This window comes from Cetorhinus maximus, chromosome 6 (genome assembly GCF_964194155.1).
Source record: "Cetorhinus maximus chromosome 6, sCetMax3.hap1.1, whole genome shotgun sequence".
NCBI lineage: Eukaryota > Metazoa > Chordata > Chondrichthyes > Lamniformes > Cetorhinidae > Cetorhinus > Cetorhinus maximus.
In genome coordinates, this window is record NC_135884.1 from 47,701,656 (window position 1) to 47,722,838 (window position 21,183).

The 21,183-nt window shown below is 41.2% G+C and overlaps 1 protein-coding gene across 10 annotated transcripts in view; it reads left to right on the forward strand.

Moving 5' to 3' along the window:
* mitfa (melanocyte inducing transcription factor a) overlaps positions 1–19,816 on the forward strand; it is a 315,941-nt gene extending 296,125 nt beyond the window's left edge. For 6 of the 10 annotated variants that reach the window (XM_078543693.1, XM_078543696.1, XM_078543697.1 and 3 more), the window contains 5 exons: positions 5,898–5,969; positions 6,239–6,295; positions 6,642–6,717; positions 11,487–11,634; positions 14,904–19,816. In XM_078543693.1, the coding sequence (XP_078399819.1) occupies positions 5,898–5,969; positions 6,239–6,295; positions 6,642–6,717; positions 11,487–11,634; positions 14,904–15,293 (743 nt within the window). In that variant the 3' untranslated portion in view covers positions 15,294–19,816. The remainder of the gene's footprint in view (positions 1–5,897; positions 5,970–6,238; positions 6,296–6,641; positions 6,718–11,486; positions 11,635–14,903) is intronic. The other 4 variants (XM_078543694.1, XM_078543701.1, XM_078543702.1 and 1 more) reach the window with 2 other exon arrangements.
* The last annotated feature ends 1,367 nt before the right edge of the window (positions 19,817–21,183 follow it).

The window sequence follows — 21,183 nt, forward strand, 5'->3', positions numbered from 1 at the left end:
CCCCACCACCCCGCCCCCCCTCAAATTCAGCATAATTAGGCTCAATCTCGATTGGAGACGGCGCTTCATTCCGCAGGTGTGACACCTGTTGTTGTATGAGGAGTGGTTCTATAATGGAAAAGAAAACGTGCTAATTTGGTCGCTATGGAATCTCCAGACAATTTCTTCATACCAGATTTGAACATATGAACTGCTTTCTCGGCCAGTCCATTTGAAGAACGATGGGGAAGGTGAAGTTTTCACATGAGTAATACTGGTGAGGCTGATAAATTAGTGAAATTAAGCACTTGTAAATACTGTTCCATTGTCTAATATGACCACTTAAGGTAGTCTGTTGATTGCGAAACTTTGTCGTAGCTTGTCTATTGTAGCAGAAAATGTTGGTGACCTCACTTCATATATGTCCATCCATTTTGAATGTGCATCAACGATAAGTATAAACATTGTTCCCATGAGAGGTTCCACATAGTCAATGTGTACTTGCACTCATGGCCTTCCTGGCCACCCCCAGGGGTGTAAAGGAACTGTTGAAGGTAATTTTTGTACTTTTTGACACTGCATACAACTTCTCACTAAGTTTTCTATTTCTCTACCCATCCCAGGCCAGCATAGATGGCTGCGTGCTATTGCCTTCATTTTGGAAATTCCAGGATGTGCACTGTGAAGTTCAGATAACAATGGCTTTAGTCCTTTTGGAGGAACAATCACTCATGCTCCCCACAATAAGATACCTTCCTGGCTGGTTATTTTGTATCTTCTCCGGAAATACAGTCTCATTTCATCAGATTCTTGTTCTTGTGACCAACTATGAAGAACTTGATCTCGCACTTGGATAAGACTGTGTCTCAATTTGTCCAATCTTTCATCTGTCCAGCGCATATCGGTGAGGAGTCCAGGAAGTTCAATAATAAAATGAATTCTTAAGAAATTGGAACATCCTCATCTTTTACTTTCAGGGACAAACAACAGAGTGCATCTACCTTTGCAATTTGACTTCCGGGTCGATGAATGAAAGTATACTCATACGCTGCCAAAATCAATGCCCATCTTTGTATTCTTGCTGAGGATATAGGCGGTATAGCCTTGTCTTTGCTGAACAATCCCAATAATGGCTTGTGGTCCGATATGATAGTAAAATGATGACCATGTTCATATTGGTGAAACTTCTTAACACCAAAAATGATTGACAGGCTTTCTTTTTCTATTTAAGAGTACCCTTTTTCTGCTGTATTGAGTGTTCTCGATACATATCCTATAGGTTGTTCTGATCCATCATCCGTTCAATGGGAAAGCACTGCTCCCACTCCATAGGGCAATACGTCACACGTTATTACCAACTTTTTGGGTCAAAATGTACTAGAAGTGTAGATGATTGTAACAACTGTTTCACTTTTATGAAAGCTTCTTCCTCTGGTGTTTGCTAAGACCAGCGCTAGTTTTTCTTGAACAAGTAATACAGTGGTGCCAGTTCTGTTGGCAAATTAGGCAAGAAGCATCCATAGTAATTGATCATCCCCAAGTTTTTTCAGTTTTCAGTTCGGATGTATTCTTTGGTGCTGGTGCTTCTCTAATGGCTTTCACTCTTTCTTCAACTGGATGTAGGCCTTGTGAGTCTACCTTGTGACCTAGGTAAGTTACCTCTTTCACTTGGAATGTGCACTTTTCTTTTTTCAACTGCACTCCAGCCTGCGAAAAACATTTCAAAACTTCTTCCAAGTTCATCAAATGTTCCTTTTCAGTGAGTCCAATCACAAGAACGTCATACAAATAAAATACAACTTGGGGCAGTCCCTGTAGTAAACTTTCCATGGCTCTTTGGGATATGGCGCAACCTGAAGATACGCCAAAGGGTAAACGGGTGCATTGGTACAACCCTCTGTGTGTATTAATGGTGTCAAACTTCTGTGAAGCCTTCTCTAATTCCAGTTGTTGATATGCATGGCTCATATCAAGCTTCATGTAGGCAGTTCCACCTGCCAGTTTAGTGTACAAGTCTTCAATTTTTGGTATGGGGTGTCTGTCCAACTTAGCCACTTTATTGACTGTTAATTTCTAGTCCCCACAAATTCGAATGCTTTGGTCAGGTTTGAGAACAGATACAATTGGTGCTTCCCAATCTGAAAACTGCACTGGTTGTATCACTCCCAGTTTTTCTAATACGTCCAGTCCTGCTTCTACCTTATCCCGCATTGCATAAGGTACAGGTCTTGCCTTCATGAATCTTGGTGTTGCCTCTGGGTCGACATGAATTTTTGCTTGTAGCCCCTGAATCTTTCCAAGTTCGTCCTTGAAAACTGAGGCATATTTTTCTAGTAGCTCTGATAGCCCATTAATTCTCAGTTGGAAGATTTTAGTCCATTCCAATTTGATTTCTTTCAGTCAGTTTTATCCAAGGAGACTAGGTCCCTCACCTGCTGCCACCATCCAGGCTAATTTCACTATTTGACCTCTGTAGTGTACTGTGACTTTACATATGCCCTTGACTTGTATGTCTTCTCCCATGTAAGTTTTCAATTTGGCATCAGTTTCCTCCAAATTTAGTTTATGTTCCCCATGATTCAGGTATTTAAAAGTATGCTCATCTATCACTGTTGTGGCTGCTCCAGTATCCACCTCCATTCTGATAGGCCTCTCATTCACTCTCATGGTTACATAGGTTCTATTCTTCCTAATTTTAAATTATATAATGAATAAATATCTGAATCTATTACTTCAGGCTTTTCAACACTTAATGTCATTGGGTTTTTGCTTTTGTCTGAAAGTCTGCCTGCTTCTATCTTTACAATGTCTCATGAGGTGTCCATTTCAACAGAAAAAACATTCAATCTTTTTAAACTGTGATTCATTACAAGGTTGTCTGCTTCAACCTCTGTTACCATTATGCCATGTTTTTGCTGCTAAGTTATCTCTTTTAATTTGTCTGCTAGTGCTGGCCGCTTCCCACTTCTGAGTAAAGCTTTTGTACTTTCGTGCTCTTTTTGGCTGAGGCTGCCTGCCCAACGTGAAGGACGGCGCCATTTTGTGCTCCCTGTATGGCTTTTGAGTCTCGTGCTGCACCTTCCATTGCCAGAACGATTTCCAGTGCCTCCTGAAAATCTAAATTTGTTTCAGGCAGTAATCTCTTCTGAATCGCATCTTCATTTACACCGCACACGAAAAGATCTCTCGGCATATCACTTATAGATATACCAAACTCGCAATATTCTGTTAATTGTTTCAGACTTGCCACATAACAAGCAACTGTCTCCCCTGCAGCTCTATTCCTTGAGTTAAATTTGAACTGTTGCATCGTCTCTGACAGCCTGGGCTGATAATGATTCTTTACGAGGTTTACTAAGTCATCAAAATTTTTCGAATCTGGGGCACTGGGTGCTAACAAGTTTCGAATTAATCCATGTCTTACTCCCACACGTGGATAAGAGGATCGCGCGCTTCTTCTTCTCCCCCACGATGTCATTCACCGGAAGAACAACATGAGGTTCTCAACATAATGAGACCAGTCGTTTGAGGTTGGATCGAAAGGCTCAAGTCTTCCAAATTGCGGCATGCTCTGAGGAGATTGCTTCAACGATCAGGAAGGAAATCTTTCTTTACTTACAACTACCGTGCGAGGCGTGGCCTGATTTTGGTTCTTCTGATTTCCTTCGTTCTTTCTTACTTTTTACCTCGTCCTTTCGTATCTTTTCTTGCTTTTTACTCTCATTGCCAGTTTGTTAGATCCAGTGCCCTGGTTTGTTGGGGCTAAAGAATCTGGGTTGCAACTTGTTTCAGGGTGATCAAGTTGGTACCAAGACAGACAAGATCTTAGACCGTTCTGGAAGAACCACATTTTTTTTATTTACAAAAGAGACTCAGCAGCTACACTTGTGTGCTTACAACTCCAAACTCTCTCTTTAATCTTCAGACCCTAACTTAAGACTACTGACTACTGAGGTAGCCTGCGCTACTCTGCTATTGGGTATCAAGATCATGTGATCTTACATTACAACATTTGCCTTAAAGGTATATTACACATCAGATTACTTCAGCTGTATAGCAGGCAATTCGAGCTCATGTCTCTGGGTCATTATCAAGGCCTCTGGACCACTAGTCCGGTAACATAATTGCTATGCTACGAAGTCCTCACTGCAATCTTCTGCAATAGGTCCTGTGTGCAGTTTCTTTCTCCGGCGAGCTGGCATCTGTACTCTTCTTTCCTTCTGTCCTGCCTGTAGCTCCCTCGTGCCTGATGTCTCACCATGTGCAGATCCCACCTTTAATCTTTCCCTTAAGATACATGCAGTGTCAGTGTCTGAGCTGGTGCTGAGAGTGGGAAATCAAATGAGGATGCTATGTCTTCATAATCGCTCCCTTCTTGGCTTTCCTGACCTGGACAGTTTGGACCTCTTGAGTATCTGAAAGGGAAAAGGCATAAGGGTAAGGTTGTGGTGCAAGGATTGGAGAGAAGTAAGAGGTGCATGCTTATACACCACCTGCAGGCTGTAAGTCAGCGAGAGTGTGAGATGAGGGGTAAGTGGAATGTGACAAGAAGGAATAGGTTTGAGGATGCCATCATATTTGAAGATTTCAGCCCAGCTGCTGGCCACACCTCAGCAGTTGGCATCCCATGTCTAGCACCATCTCCTCTTTGGGGGTGAGGACATTCAGGCCCATTTGATTATGTCCTGCTGCATCCAGCCATGTACCACCTACAAGAAAGAGGGAAGTGTGTCAGTAAATGCTGTGCAATCTGTTTAGCTGAAGTGGCTGCTGTGCTTGAATATTTGTGTCCAATCTGTGTGATGTAGTGCGAATCTTGCAGCAGTACTAAGTGAGTGAGGGTGAGATGAAGCATATGAATATTAAGCATGATTCTTGATTAACAAGCAATTGGTGGGACTATCGTGACATGAGCAGGTAGGGTATGTCATTTGAAGATGCGTTCGCTGACCGGGTCATTAAACTTCTTGCAGCATTGCATCCAAGCCCGCGAGGCTTGACTAGCATTGATCTTCATGGCTACTTCATGGCTCCATACTTCGGAGGGTTTATCTGGAAGACCCCCTCCCCCCCCAAACCCCAACCTGCCTGCAGATACAGGACATCACTCCTCCTTTCCATCTCCTCCATCAAACCCCAGTGCACTGTCAGAAAGCCTCGAGCCCAGCCTCTCCCCATTTTGCCATTACTCACTCTTTCCCAGGTCAGGCTCTGTTCATCCATGACTCCCAGAACCTGCTCTAATCACAATTCAATTCACTGCCCCTTTAAGTGTGCAGGCTAGCTTTCAGTAATGCTAGCCACTCACAATATTGGCTTCCCTGTTGATGCATTCAGCCTATAAACAACACAGTTAACTCTGGCTGGATGTTGAGATCATTGAAATGAGCAGGTGGAACTAACCTGATGTGCTACATGCATTGCAGTCAACGGGTGCGGGTTAATCATGCATCGTGATCCCAGCGCCCGTTTCAGGGGCCGTCCAATTTAGTCGCCTTTCTGTTCCAAAATGTACCTTTTAAGATTATTCTCACTTCGTAAAAGAAGGAATGGTCCAGGGAACTGTAACAATTTCAACAAACAGTAATGTTTCCTTAGCTCCTTTATGTGTAACATTTTCACATAGCAATGGGTTAGAATAGTTGTACAATTTATTATTATGCTAAAAATTACCTTAAATTAGAAGACTTCGAGATTGTGGAAATTGGCATTACACTACAATTTATTTGTAGAAAAGTCATTTCAACGATTACAAGGTAATAAGTCAACCACGTTAGGGAATTGGTAGTAGTACTGTCTGAGCATGTTACTAGTGTCCCATCTCATTCTTAATCAGTATAGATTGCTAAAATAGCCCTATATTATTTAAATAGCAAAATGTTATTTGTAGTATAAATTGTTTTCTATATAATTCACAGAATCAATGGTTGCAGGCATGGAACTCCATTTTAAAAGCCCCTCTATGAAAATGCATAATGCTCTATTACCAGGCAAGTTCTAATACACAGAATTTATTTCAATCATTCAGCACTTCAACAGCCATTATTGTTTGTGTGTGATCAGGAAACACTGCTGATAACATTTTAACTCAGTGGTACTGTTTTTTAACCGTAAAAAAAAAATGTATTGTGCAGTCCAGAATTATTTGAAGCACTTTTGCCAGTGCGAATTGAACATTGCTATGATTTAGAACAAAAGGCAGTGGTTGTCCCTGCATTGGCCATCAGTTCCAATCTAAACTTGAAGTTTTTATTTTCAGAAGCTGAAGCCAGAGCACTTGCCAAGGAAAGGCAGAAGAAGGACAATCATAATTTGAGTATGTTTTCAACTATTTCCATTTTACTAGTAACATTGCGAAATAGCCATTAATGTTGTATATCTAATTTTTAAAAAAACTTCAAGAAAGAAATTTGAGGATATGTAGCCTTTCATTTTTCTCCCTTGTGGTGAGGTTCTTCAAGGGAACCTATTGGGCATATTTTTGAGGCAACCTGACAGAGATTAGGAACAATGCAGTGTAAGGATCAAACCTATGTCTTGCAATTGCTGTAGGGCATTGCATTGCTGCTCCATTGTTATGCATCAGGGCAGCCATTTTTATTATTCCTGAACAGCTAATTTTTTTCTCTTGGACTAAGCTTCTTTACTTTTTATTCTCCAAGTTGAAAGGAGGAGGAGGTTCAACATTAACGATCGTATAAAGGAACTGGGTACATTAATTCCAAAGTCCAATGACCCGTAAGTACAGCTTCAGTTAAATTTTTAGAATTTTGTTTTTAGTTATTTATTGACCTCCTTGGATAGTTATCTTGTAAGCTGATGTCTGTTTTTAATACCACTGGTACATTTTCTGTTCAAATAGAGTAATTCATGTTTGGAAGAACACAGCTTTGCCACTAAATAATTGAGTTTTCCTTTTTGACTGTTTAATTCCTTGCTTTTTGTAATAAATCAATGTTGACATTGAAAGTAAACCTATTAAAATGCGCAAAGATACAGGGAGAAACTTAGAAGACCAAGATAATTATAACACACAATCATTTATGTGTGAAAGCAGGTTCAGCAGGACTTATTTTTCTTATCTCATTACTGCAACATTTACGTTTACACCACAGGGTGAAAGTGAGATGAAAATTCCCAAAAAAACACTCAGCGACCACCAGTCCCACTTTCTCAATTTAGGCAGTCGGCACTCCCATAGGCAACAGACAGGGGCCTAAATTAATATATTTACTAGCATGTTTCAGCCAAAGTCACTACAGCTCAAAATTTCTTTGTCTCTGACTCCTTACTGTTTGCAATTCAAGCTTACATTAAGCAGATGCCATTTCATCATGATCCCCTTGCTCAGCTGCAGATACCCTGCTGTGCATTGTTCCCGGCCTTCCCATCTCCAATGCTGCATGTCCTATCTCTACCAAAGATGTCAGTGTAGTCAAAGTTTGCAAAATGTTCTTAAGGGTTCCCTCTGATTCTGTGGCAATTTGTCTGCCAAGAACAGGAGTAGGTGCCTGCCTTGTTGAAGTTTTATGTGAGGCAGCTCAGCAGAGCTTGTATGGTGAGCAAAAGAATCAGAAAGTGTGGGTAAGAGCAGTAAGTCATTGTGTGGGCAGTAGCAAGTGTGCTGAGTTGTGAGTGCAAGCAGAAAAAAGTGTCGCAAAGTGACCAGCTGTGATTGGAGGAAAGGCTTATAAAGTTGTTGAGTAGAACTTGGTGTGAGTAGGGACCCGTCAGCAGAGCATTGGATGATCTCTATTTCCTGGAGGGTAGAATGTGGGAGACCAGTCAGGGTGCCTTGGAATAGTTTAGGAAGTAAATGGTACAGGAATGCATTACATTGGAACTGAATTAAGTTATAAGAATTCAGCAGTTGAGTGCTAGTAATGTTTTAACTTGTGGTAGTAATAGCATTGATAAGTGAACTGCACTAGAAAATTGATTTTCAGCTAAAATGCAAGCTTTATCAGCTAAATGGCCAGTGTTTTTCTCTTCCTACTTTTCCCTTTTAGTTTAGCTGTGTGAAGTCTGTGAGAACAAACGCAGCTCTTTTACTTCATATTTTGTTGTTAAGATTTTAAGTTCTGTACAATTTCTGTTTTAAGACTTAGTAGGTCCATATCAGCTACTACTAATTACCTCTTGTCTTTTTAATTGGCTATAGCTACTCGTCTTTAAATTAATGGAGCTGAGAAACAAACAAAAAAGATAACTGATCAGATTAATGCAACTTTGCCTTTGTCTAAAGAGAAATGGAAAGACCTGTATTGTAACCATCAAATGTTTGATGCCCAATCCTGTTACCAACAGCTAAAAACAGCACAGACCCCATCACTACTTCTGTCCATATTTAAAACCGATCAGGGAGTATTAAGCATTTCCCTTCCATTATAGTCAGTTACAAAGTTGTGCTTACGGTGTGTTAAGTGCACCGAATATTTTGGGCAAAAAAGGGTGTTCACTTACTCATTTGCACCTCATGAAGTTATCTTGTATACTTCACCTCTAACTGGTGTCAAGTTGCACTTTAGACGACTCGGCACTGACTGTAATAACAACGTAAATTACATTCTGTTAAGGGTAGCAAAAGTATCCAACAGAGGTCTTTCATTTTGACTCTGTCACTTTCACCACTGCCTATCCTTATAACTGGTCTTGATAACTTACTTTTCAGTTTTCTGATTGCACATTAATAAGGAATACTGTAAAACATGATTGTTTCTACAAAGAAATAGCTGAATCCTGATCAACAAAAAATGTTATACATAGCCATCGACATTTTAGCATTAAATCTATTTCTTTGGGGTTAAACCATCCAATGCGTATAGTGGGCAAACCATGCTAGCCAACACATCGACAGTAAATTGGAGACTGTATGCTGGTCACTGTGTACAGGCCTCATGTCTCATACAGCTTTCCATTTTCTTAAGGTATTGTACTTATTTTATCCATCTTGAAATGGTGGAAAATTGAATGAACTTGCCAGCATCTGAATTCAAGGTCCCCAGCTTTCAACCTAGCGTTCAACTAATTGAGTTGTAAAGTGTTCTAATTCTTTATGAAAAGAGCTTTAATTTTATTTTATGCCTTACATAAGCATGGTATAATATTGAATCAACATGTTGTTGAAAGTATTCCTCGACCTGGAACATCTATTTATTTGTAATGTTTATAGGCCATCTCTACTGGACAGAGTTTGGGTTGTTTCACAATGCATTTTTGCCAAAAAACAGATTCTGGCCTCTAACATAAACATTTGTTGGACTAATGCTGGATGAACTATGTTTAGTAGGATAAGAAATAAATCTAATTGCTACAAATACATAGAGGGAGGAATTTATTTGTAGTCCTAAGCTGGCACAAGCTTGGACACAAGGATATGATCCCTTCACCTAAGCAGATAGGCCCAATGGAAATTGAAAACCAAAGAAATGGCCAACTCAGGGAGCCTGTCATTTTCTGCATCATTTAATGTATTAGTTCATTTATTGTGCATTTAACAATTTGGAAACATATCCTTATTCAGAAATTGAGAAATGGGAGCAGGAGTAAACCATAACGGACTCTCGAGCCTGTTCCACCATTCAGGATGAGCATGGCTGATCTTCAGCTTCAACTCCACTTCCCCTCTTGCTTTCCATATCCTTTGATCCCCTTAGAGGCCAAAAATTTGTCTATCTCAACCTTAAACACGCTCAACAAAGGTGCATCCACAACCTTCTGGGATGGACGACTCCTAAGATTCATAACCCTTTAAATGAAGAAATTTCAGTCCTAAATGATCAACCCCCCCTTATCCTGAGACTGTGCCCCCTTGTTCTAGATTCCCCAGCCAGGGGAAACAACCTCTGTCCACCCTGTCTAGCCCCTTCAAAATTTTGTATATTCAGTGAAATCATGTCTCATTCTTCTAAACTCCAGAGAGTGTATATCCAGTTTACTCAACACAAAAACAAAAACAGAAATACCTGGAAAAACTCAGCAGATCTGGCAGCGTCGGTGGAGAAGAGTACAGTTGACATTTCGAGTCCTCATGACCCTTCAACAGAACTGTTGAAGGGTCATGAGGACTTGAAACGTCAACTGTGCTCTTCTCCACCGATGCTGCCAGACCTGCTGAGTTTTTCCAGGTATTTCTGTTTTTGTTTTTGTTTTGGATTTCCAGCATCCGCAGTTCTTTGCTTTTATCTTAGTTTACTCAACACTTCATTATAGGACAATCCTTTCATCCCAGGAATCAATCTGGTAAACGTTCACTATACCACCTCCAATGCAGTTATATCCTTCCTCAAGTATAGAAACAAAAACTTCTCATGGTATTCCAGGTGTGGCCTCGTCTAAAATTGTAGCAAATCTCCATATTCCTGTCCTCCAATGCCCTTACAATAGAAGCCAACATATTGTTTGCCTTCCTAATTGCTTGCTGTAACTTCCTGTGTTCCTTGTATGAGCACACTCATTCTCTCTGAACATCAACATTTAGATGTTTCAGGTTGTCTTTTGAAAAAAAAAAAAATTTTTTGATATTTTTACTACCCAGGTAAATAACTTCACGCTTCCCCACATTGTACTCCATCTATCACCTTGTTGCACACTTGCTGAACCACCTGTATCTCTTCGCAGCTTTCTTGTATCCTCCTCACAGCTTTTAATCTCATTTAGCTTTGCATCATCAGCAGTTTAGGACTCATAATTCTTGATGTCTTGTCTAAGTCATTTAAATATTGTTACTAGCTGCGGCCCCAGCGCTGATCCCTGTGGCACTACACGAGAAACAGTCTGCAAACTTGAAGATGCCCATTTATCCCAATCTCTGCTTCCTGTCTATTAGTCAATCCTCCATCCATGCTAATATGTTACCCCCAAATTCATGAGCCCTTAGTGTATTAACCTTTTGTTTGGCATCTTATTGAATACCATTTGGAAATCCATCCACAGCTACTAGCTCCCCTTATCCACTCTACTAGTTACTTCTCAAAAATCTTCCTTAATAATAGCTTCCAGTGATTTCCTGACAATTGAATCAGACTAATTGGCCTTTAATTCCTTGTTTTTTTTCCTCTCTCTCCTTCCTTGAAATGAGGCATTACATTTGCTAAATTCCAATCCGCTGGGGTCATTCTAAAATCTAGGGAATTTTGATAATTTTTTTGATGAAATATTGGACATTTATCAGCATTTTATGAAAAACAAATAGGAAATAAACGTGTTACACAGTCAGTTTACATGATGAATTACAGCTATATATTTGAGTCCTCCCACAGTAGCTTTTCGTCTATAGTTTGCTAGTGATTACACCAAGTTGATGCACTCAGATTTAAAGCCAAAAATTGAGATGTCTTTTTGGCACATCATAGTTAAATTGAAATGAGCATGTTTATGCTATTTTTTTGACAGCTATGTTGTTTACAGTTTGTAAAATCTAGCACAATTTACTGATGCCAAATTTTGCTGTGCTCTAAATTTGCCTCGAGCATCTTTTGCCTAAATTCTTTTGATCATTTCAACAGGGATATGCGCTGGAACAAAGGCACTATTCTGAAGGCATCTGTGGATTATATTCGAAGGCTTCAAAAAGAGCAGCACAGAGCAAAAGACTTTGAGTCACGACAGAAGAAACTGGAGCATGCCAACAGACACTTACTACTAAGGATACAGGTTAATTAAGATCACTTTTAAAATTTTTTGTCCTTTCCTCCATTTATTTCCCACTGCCTATGCAAGTCGCCACTCCCAATCAAGGAAATTGAAACCCTCTACTTCCCCAGGCAGCTTCCAATTTTGCTGCAACTTGTACATTTAAAGTGTACTTGAATGTTGAAATTGCTTTTGATCACAGAATGTTACAGCGCAGAAACTGACCATTCAGTCCACGAGTCTTTCTCTCCACACCCTTATGTGTCCCTCTTTCTCAAGCCATTTCCTAATTCATTTAAGAAAATAATAGGGACTTTGCTTAAATAATTGTTTGTGTGGGGGCAATTGGACTTTCAGAGTACCCTCTGTGTGAAGAATTGTTTTCTAATTTGTGACTTCTCATTAGCATCTCACTAAACAGTGAAAATAATCTATCACTATTTTCCTTACAATTTGCTGTAACTTTCGACTAGTGTCGGAAAGTGCTGGCCCGCAGGAATTAGAAGAAATAAATACCTACTTAGCTGGTCTTGAAAATTACATTGTCACTTCCATAAGCTGGAGCTGCTTGGGGCCTGCATCGAAAGACTTCTTGCAGGCCCCAGCGAAGTGTAGCTCCATCGAATTCAAGGAGGCCACGCCCCCTTTTTTACAGCACTTGCTGCCATAAAGCAGGTAAGTTTAAGGGGCCAGGCAAATTGACAGGCCGGGGGAAGCTAAAGTCTATGGTAAGTGGATAGAATTTAGGTGGTGCGTGTGTCTGGGGGGTGGTGTGGGAAGACCGTGGTGGGAGACGACTGAGGTGGGGTGGGGGTGGGGGCTCCGAGGTCGGTCGGAGGCCCTGGGGGGTCGGGGGCGGAGGTCGGCCGGAGGTCTGGGGGGTGCGGGGGCAGAGGTCCGGCCAGGACAGAGGTTAATTGGAGGTCCGGGGAGGTTCAGGACGGAGGTGGTTGTGGTCGGGGGCGGAGGTCGGTGAGAGGTCCAGGAAGCGGTGGGGTGGGGTGTTCAGGGTGGACTGCGGTGCGGTGGTTCAAGAAGACAACTTACCCCCACCTTCTCAAGGGCAACTAGGGATGGGCAATAAATGCTGGCCCAGCCAGCGAAGCCCACACCCCGTGAATGAATGAAAAAAACGTCGGTTGGAGGTCCCAGGGGTTCGTGGTTGGGGACAGGGGTCCGGGGGGGGGGGTTGTGGTCAGGGGCGGATATCTGCGGATGTTGGGGGTGGAGGTCAGTCGGAAGTCCGGGGTGGGTGGGGGGCCAGTGGGAGGTTTGGGGTGGGGGGTCGGGGGGAGCCGGAAGTCTGTGGTTGCTGGGCGGGGCGGTCAGAAGTCTGTGGTTGGGGGCTGGGTGGTCAGAAGTCTGTGGTTGGGGGCTGGCTGGTCAGAAGTCTGTGATTGGGGGCTGGCTGGTCAGAAGTCTGTGGCTGGGGGCTGGATGGTCAGAAGTCTGTGGTTGGGGGCTGGGTGGTCGGAAGTTTGTGGTTGGGGGCTGGCTGGTCAGAAGTCTGTGGTTGGGGGCTGGGTGGTCAGAAGTCTGTGGTTGGGGGCTGGCTGGTCAGAAGTCTGTGGTTGGGGGCTGGGTAGTCAGAAGTCTGTGGTTGAGGGCTGGGTGGTCGGAAGTCTGTCGTTGGGGCTAGGTGGTCAGAAGTCTGTGGTTGGGGGCTGGCTGGTCAGAAGTCTGTGGTTGGGGGCTGGCTGGTCAGAAGTCTGTGGTTGGGGGCTGGCTGGTCAGAAGTCTGTGGTTGGGGGCTGGGTGGTCAGAAGTCTGTGGTTGGGCGCTGGGTGGTCGGAAGTCTGTGGTTGGGGGCTGGGTGGTCGGAAGTCTGTGGTTGGGGGCTGGGTGGTTGGAAGTCTGTGGTTGGGGACTGGGTGGTCAGAAGTCTGTGGTTGACGCTGGGTGGTCAGAAGTCTGTGGTTGGGGGCTAGGTGGTCAGAAGTCTGTGGTTGGGTGCTGGGTGGTCAGAAGTCTGTGGTTGGGGGCTGGCTGGTCAGAAGTCTGTGGTTGGGGGCTGGCTGGTCAGAAGTCTGTGGTTGACGGCTGGGTGGTCAGAAGTCTGTGGTTGGGTGCTGGGTGGTCGGAAGTCTGTGGTTGGGGGCTGGCTGGTCAGAAGTCTGTGGTTGGGGGCTGGGTGGTCAGAAGTCTGTGGTTGGGGGCTGGGTGATCGGAAGTCTGTGGTCCGTGGGGTCGGCCTGTGACTTTACAATAGTTACTCAGAAGTTAGAAGAAGTTTTAATTCTTCTAACTTTTTCTGAGTAACTATTGGTATAACCCCGGTGGAGCCACCCGCAGTTTGCAAGTCAAACCACATTTTTGGATGGTTCCCAGCGCAGCACAATTGTCCAGAGGAAGTGTGCACTTCTGGGCAATTGCTGTGCAAACCCTTACCTGGGAACTTCCCAAAGAGATTTCCCAGCACACCTTTGGGGGTCCCCTCACCGCCCCAAATCCGACTCTAGGGAACTTGGAAGTTACAAACCATTTTTTTTTCAAAATCATGAGGACCTGTATGAGGTCACCCTTAACTTTCGTAGCACTAGCTTCTTAAGTCTCTCTTCATAATTATAACCCCTCACAGTCCTAATGATAGTGTGCTGGAATTTTTCCATTACTTTTATATCCTTCATATAATAGGTGCTTAAAACTGCATACAATACTCCACCCTAACCAAGATCTTGTATGTATTCAATGTTTCCTTTTTGTATTTGTAATCTTATGGGCCTCAATTGTGTTTATCTTTGTTAAGGCCTTATCCACTTGTATCACTTGAACGATTTGTGTACCAGCATAGCAAGATTCCACTACCCCAAGCTTTTATCCCTCAATTTTGACATGGGATAGCAAATATGAGCAGCCCCAAAAAAGCACTGATTAGAACTCCACTCATCATGGTTTCGGTTGAGAATTTCCTATTTATCAATTCACTTTGATTCTTGCCCTCCCAGGGCTGTATTTCCTTGTGTCAGTTAATTCCATAATCTTGGCATGTCAACCTTCTTTCAGTGTTAGTATCCTCTTCCCTGACTCTCAATGTTCGACCACAGTCCAGAAAGCTGAATACATTGTCTGAACTGACACTATAGGCTAGCACTGACCACCCTATTGTAAGGTAAACTATTAATCATTACCGTAATAAATCAGTGAGAGAATCTTTATAATGAAGTAAGAAAAAAAATCAAGGAATCTGGGAATTGAGTCTCAATCCACAATTTTAAGTTGAGTAAGAAAAAAATTACACTTCGACAGAATCAGTCTATTTTTTGAACTTGATTATTGTTTTTAATTCTCAGGAACTTGAAATGCAAGCCCGTGCACATGGATTGCCACTTGTCAACCCTTCCGGCCTCTGCTCACCTGACCTTACCGGACGTAACGTTAAACTAGAACCAGTAAATGATGAGTGCCACAGTGATAGCTTGCAGCACCACTCAGACCTTCATCGCACTACCACGCTGAATCTTGCTGATGGAACTCTCACCTTCAATGATAACCTTGGACATGCTGGCACCTACAATGCTCCCACAAAAATGGGTTCCAAGCTAGATGATATTCTGATGGACGATACTCTGTCCCCTGGGGAAGCTACTGACCCACTCCTATCATCTGTATCACCTGGTGCTTCAAAGACAAGCAGTCGGCGAAGTAGTATGAGCGTAGAAGATAGTGAAAATGGGTGTTAGCAAGAAAAAAGCCTTTTTTAAATCTCCATCTGATACTTCAGTTTTCCTTAAAGTTCTCTTTGTGTTTTTTATTTAGCTTAAAAAACCCTGTTTTGCCATGGTAAACCTATTTATCAGTCCAATAAAGAGTTTAAGTCGGCGGAATAAATAGAAATAAATGGAAGCATTGGAAGAGCAGAGGCGTATCTGTCTGCACAAAGACAGGAAACTGTTAAACTGACAGATAGACAGAGCAGGCAATGATGACACCCAGAAGGTAGAAGACAAAGTAGCCCCTTGGGAAGGTAGATGGTTGATTTTATTTTGAAGTCACTTAAGGCCTTTAAGTAAATGTAGGAAAAAAAATCAATGTACCTTTTAATTTGGGCAAATATTTTCTATTGTCTGTTTCTTTTACATATATTTTAATTCATTTTTACAGCCGGTTTCGATTTTGCATGACCTGTACGCATTGATTTGTTTTCATGCTAGTCCTTTGACATTTTTATTTTTTATTTCTGAGTATTTAGTTGTATGAATGTGCATTTACTGAAGGGTACTAGTATTCAGTAGGACAATACTTAATATTTCTTCAGTACGTTTTTAGTGAAGGGTTTGGTGCATTGGCCACAGACACTTAAGGAAGCCAGGACAAGACATTTTTAGTGAAATGTCTGCATATTTTGTATATCTAAATTCAATCTTATTTAGACATGTTTTTAAATTAACTTTGAAAATAAGAGCATTACTTGTTCAGAAAACATGATTGTAGTTAACTATATCTAAAGTGATGCTTTAGTAGCTAACATGATGTGCTATTTATTTTATTTTTAAACAGTAAGAGTGTAACTATTAGAAGAAAATGTGCCGTGTGTAGTTGGAACTCGACCTTTTAATCCTCTAATGATACCTCTTCTGGTAGTAGATCTACATGTTGAGTCCTTTAGCACTGCAGCATGCTAAAAAAGAAAAGAGCTTTCTGCTTATGAAATTATTACTTGATAATGTACATGCTCTTGATGAGGTTATTCGGATAATCTTGCTGATTGTTTGATGTCTGTCAAGGTAATGGCCAGTTCAGGGTATTTATGAGCTGCGTTGCTCATGGTGAGGGAAGCGGAGGAGATAAACTGCGTTGCATTGTGAGGCAAGGTGAGGGGGAGGACAAAATTAAGATGAGACGCACAGTTTTTTCTGTGAGTGAAAATTAATTTCTAATTCACAAGCAAATACGCCAAAATAGATGTAGATGGTCTTAGTCTTGAGCAAGATAAATTGTGTGTCCTACAATAAATTCCTTTACATCTCATTCACAATTTTGCAGTTGTATAATTTGTAGAACATAATATAATATATGGAAATGTTTGGTGAGAATGATTATTTACCGTTGTGTATTGTGATGTACTCCACTCACCCCTGCTACAGCAGATTTATAGCGATGATCAAGAAAGGACTAGCATTCTGTCAGAGCAAATCAATCAACTGATCATCACAATGATTGGAATAACCCTATTTTAACTACAACAGTGTTGTAAGAGTAGAAATATGATGCTACATCATCTACTTTGTTGTAGATCTATGCAATTTCAGTAGATGTATTTGCATTGAACTGTGCCTAGGTAATTATTTTACACTCATACCATTAGCTGTGTGAAAGGTGTGAAGAAGAGAAGAATTTTTAAATAGGTTTAAATTTATGATGTACTGTATGTGGCAGCGGAACATGATGAATTCAGAATGAAGTGCCTTAAAATCGATTGCTAAGTCTTTTGGATATGCACTGACTGAAGGGTGTAATATGTGAGGGTTTGGCCTGTGTACTAGTATATATGACTTTGCTTGCTGCCTGAATTCAGAATGTGAGCTTCCAATTTCTTTGATGATATGATTCAAAGTTTTATTGACATTGTGCCACCCTTCTGTGTAACTAACCTCAAGAGACTGCTTTTAAGTTTAATCTGAAGGGAATTGACTACACAGCCTAGTTCTGCCAAAATTCTGGGACAGGAGAAAAGTATGCAATACTATATGTTAAGTTGAAAGCAATAATTCTTGTTAAACCTTTTCAAAACAACAAGTGGAGAAAAATAGGTGAAGTAATGAAAGATAAGCACAACAGCCATGCACTTATGGGGATGCGATTTGAAATAAAAGATGCACTTGATAGTTTGGAGACTGTTGGTTTAGCTGTTAACAAATTATAAAACCTGTGTTTCTTGAAAAGTAGCTTAAAATACTGCCTTTTAATGAACTAATTGATACTGTAATGTGATATTCATTTGCTGCCAGATGCAGCATGATTTGTGTATGATCCACTGGAATGTAAATCACAGACTATAATTTCTGTTCTGTTTTAACCCTGGCCTCACTATAATAGAAGATGCACAATTATTGGCTGTAGTTTGTCTTTTATACTACAAGGGAACCTGACCATTTAACCAATGAATACCATTGGAGTGGCCAGCATTTTATGTGATTAATAATCACGCACCATAAATTGAAGATGATTGTGGTTGTTGGAGGCCAATCACGTCAGCCCCAGGATATCACTGCAGGCGAGTTCTTCAGGGTAGTGTCTTAGGTCCAACCATCTTCAGCTGCTTCATCGCTGATTTGCCCTCCATCATAAGGTTAGAGTGGAGATGTTCACTGATGATTGCACAGTGTTGAGTTCCATTAGAAACTCCTTAGACACTAAAGCAGTCCCTGCCCACATGCAGCAAGAGCTGGACAACATACAGGATTGGGCTGATAAATTGCAAGTAGCATTCACAACACACAAGTGCGAGGCAATGAACATCTCCAACAAGAGGGAATCTTATCATCTTCCTATGACATTCAACAGCATAACCATCACTGAATCCCTCATCAGTTAGAATCAAAATCCTGAGGGTTACAAGTGACAAGAAACTTTGGACTAACCATATAAATATTGTGGCTACAAGAGAAGGTCAGAGGTTAGGAATTCTACAGTGGGTAACTCACTTCCTGACTCCCCAAAGCCTGTCCACCATCTACAAGGCACAAGTCAGGAGTGTGATGGAATACTTTCCACTTCCCTGGACTGGTAAGCTTGACACAGTCCAGGACATAGCAGCCCACTTGATTGGCACCCCATCCACCACCTTAAACATTCACTCCTCACAGTCAGTGCACCATGGCAGCAGTGTGTACCATTGACAAGATGCACTGCAACAACTTACCAAGACTCCTTCAACAAATGCTCCTCCTTCCAAACCCATGACCTCGAGCACCAGAAGAACAAGACAGCAGGAACATGGGAACAACATCACCTGCAAGTTCCCCTCCAAGTTACACAACATCCTGACTTGGAAATATATTTCCATTCCTTCACTATTACTGGGGCAAAATCCTGGAACTCCATCCCTAACAGCACCGTGGGTGTATTTACACCACATGAAGTTGGGTGGTTCAAGAAGTTGGCTCACCAACACACTCACGAGGGTAAGTAGGGTAGGGCAATAAATGCTGGCCTTACCAGCTACCTCCATATCCCATGAACAATTTTTTTTTAAAAAATTACACCACCTGATAGTTATGTATCTTCTGTATATTTTGGCTCATTTTCATATTTATGCCACAATTATTGTGCCATGAAAAGGACCCTGTGAATCTTTAAATAATATGCATTCAATACAACTATACACTGGCTATCCTACAACCTAGTAATACATAGAGAAATGCAAAATGTGATACCCAGGTTTACCAGGGGCCTAAGCCACAGCAACAGAAACTGTCTATCTCCATTACTCAATGTTTCTGGCTATTTGTATTGGTTTACCTCACATAAAATCATTACTAAATTAAAATAAACCAACACTTTCCCAAAAAAATGGTCTGAGGTACTATAATTTGCCTGTACTTTTGTGTCATGGAGAAAGTACAGTGTGTTTGTGAAAAATGCAAACCCTTTTTGTTATACAGCTTTGTTGCGTGTAGGTTAGGAAATCAAACTACTAGAGTACTGTTTTCCTGGGATTCCTCCACAGCATCAGAAGCCAGTGCTATAGTATAAATGATGACTCTTGTGGACTTATTAGTGTATTCCTATCCAGAATATCTCTTTCTACATTGTGATTTCCATCCGCAATTAACACTCTTAAGTCTAAAAAATATTAAATATTGTGTTAGTTTCAAATTGCACAAAATAGGGTAAAAAGCACAGTAAATAAAAAAGGTGTGAGTTGCCATTTATGAAGATAAGTTTGAAAGGCTTCTTTATAGCTTCAGCACCTCTATATAGATTCCAGGTTCAGAGACTATTCTCTGAAGTTCTTCTGTTACATAAATTATAAGCAACAATATTGTGACAACATTTAATGAACCTGAAACTGCAGCTTCTGATTGTTACTTTTGTAAATATATTTGTAAGTACACTATGATGGAATAGTACCTGTGGTTAGTTTTTAAGTTTCAAAATTTTTACTTTTTGCCAAAAAAATTTTACATTCTTATTGTATAGAATTGGTTAATAACATAGTTACCAACACATTTAAATAAAGGGCATCAAAAGATTGCCTTTCTCTCTTGTGTTCGTTTCTGTCATTGCGCATTCAAATATTTTTTATATTGTGGAGGATTAAGACTTTCTATTATGAGGACAGCTCATTTTTTTCTAGTTACATATGTAATTCAGGATTAGTTTGAGCTACAGTAATCTAAATTCAATTTCCACACATGTGCCAGTGTCACTGACCAAGTCTAAATGGAACCTCTACCCAACACAAGGCCTCATAGCTATCCGTAGTAGATTTCCCCTATGGCACTGATGAACCTTGGAATACTGAGGGCTGGACTTTGTTTCTTGGCAGTGTGAGGGAGCCAGAATGGAAACTGAGTGGCCAGCTCGCTCTCAGCCCCGCTGTCTCTGCTTACTCAATCAAGTGTCAGATGGCCAATTAGCAGCTGTGAAGCAGGAAGGAGGCCAATTATTGGTGCCTAGGGGGGCTCCACCCCCAACTGGCACTGTAGGCTGGACATCATGTGGCATAGGACTACTGCCGCGAGCAGGAAGTCAGTCACGGCTGGAATTGCTAAGGCCCCCTCCTCTCAATCATTCTTTATTTTGTACTGAAGACTCAAAAACATAAAATATGACATTAAAAATCACACAGATGCTGCCACCTTCCTCAGCAGAATCTACTGTTACATTCAACCATGGTCCCAGTGGCAGGCCTTTTTACCACACTTGCGCCACCATGTTATAGCTGGTGTAAAAAAAATCTCCCAACTGTTTCTTGTCCAACACTTGAAAAATGCAGCTGGCAATGATAAGTTGCGGACAATTGAGTTGTTAACAAGTTTAATAGCTTGTTAATTAGTGATTTGCCGATTCCCATAATTTGAGAGACTGGCGTGATTCCGTCATATTGCCGACATGGTGTCATTGCACTAAATTTTTCATCAGGACAGGGGGGTGGTGGGAGGAAGTGCACCTGATTTGGATACCTGAAATCCAGTTCTGAACCTTCTGATTATATTCACAGCCCTCTAACACCAATGTCCTGTGCGAAATAAACCAAAATGGAATAAATTTAATTTAGGTTGTTGGTTTATTTTCCATGGCATGTGATGTTCTGCATCATTTGCAAGCCTGATGGGCGGGACCTTTCGATTAGGACAAATTTCCATTATCCAGTGGGGATGATTACCTTTATTATGGTGAACAAAAGAGCTTCCACTGTAACTAATGTTCCACTGTTTTCCGCTGTTTTCTCATTAATTTAGCAATGTTCATCTAACTTAAGACAAGCTAAGCCAACTGATGTTCTGGCATCCTGCTTCTTCCAAACGCTGTCTTCTGGCAAATGGATTTGAGTTCTGAATAGAATTTAAGCTAATTAACTTGCACATTTGTGCTTTTAGCCATGTAGATAAATATTACTCCACA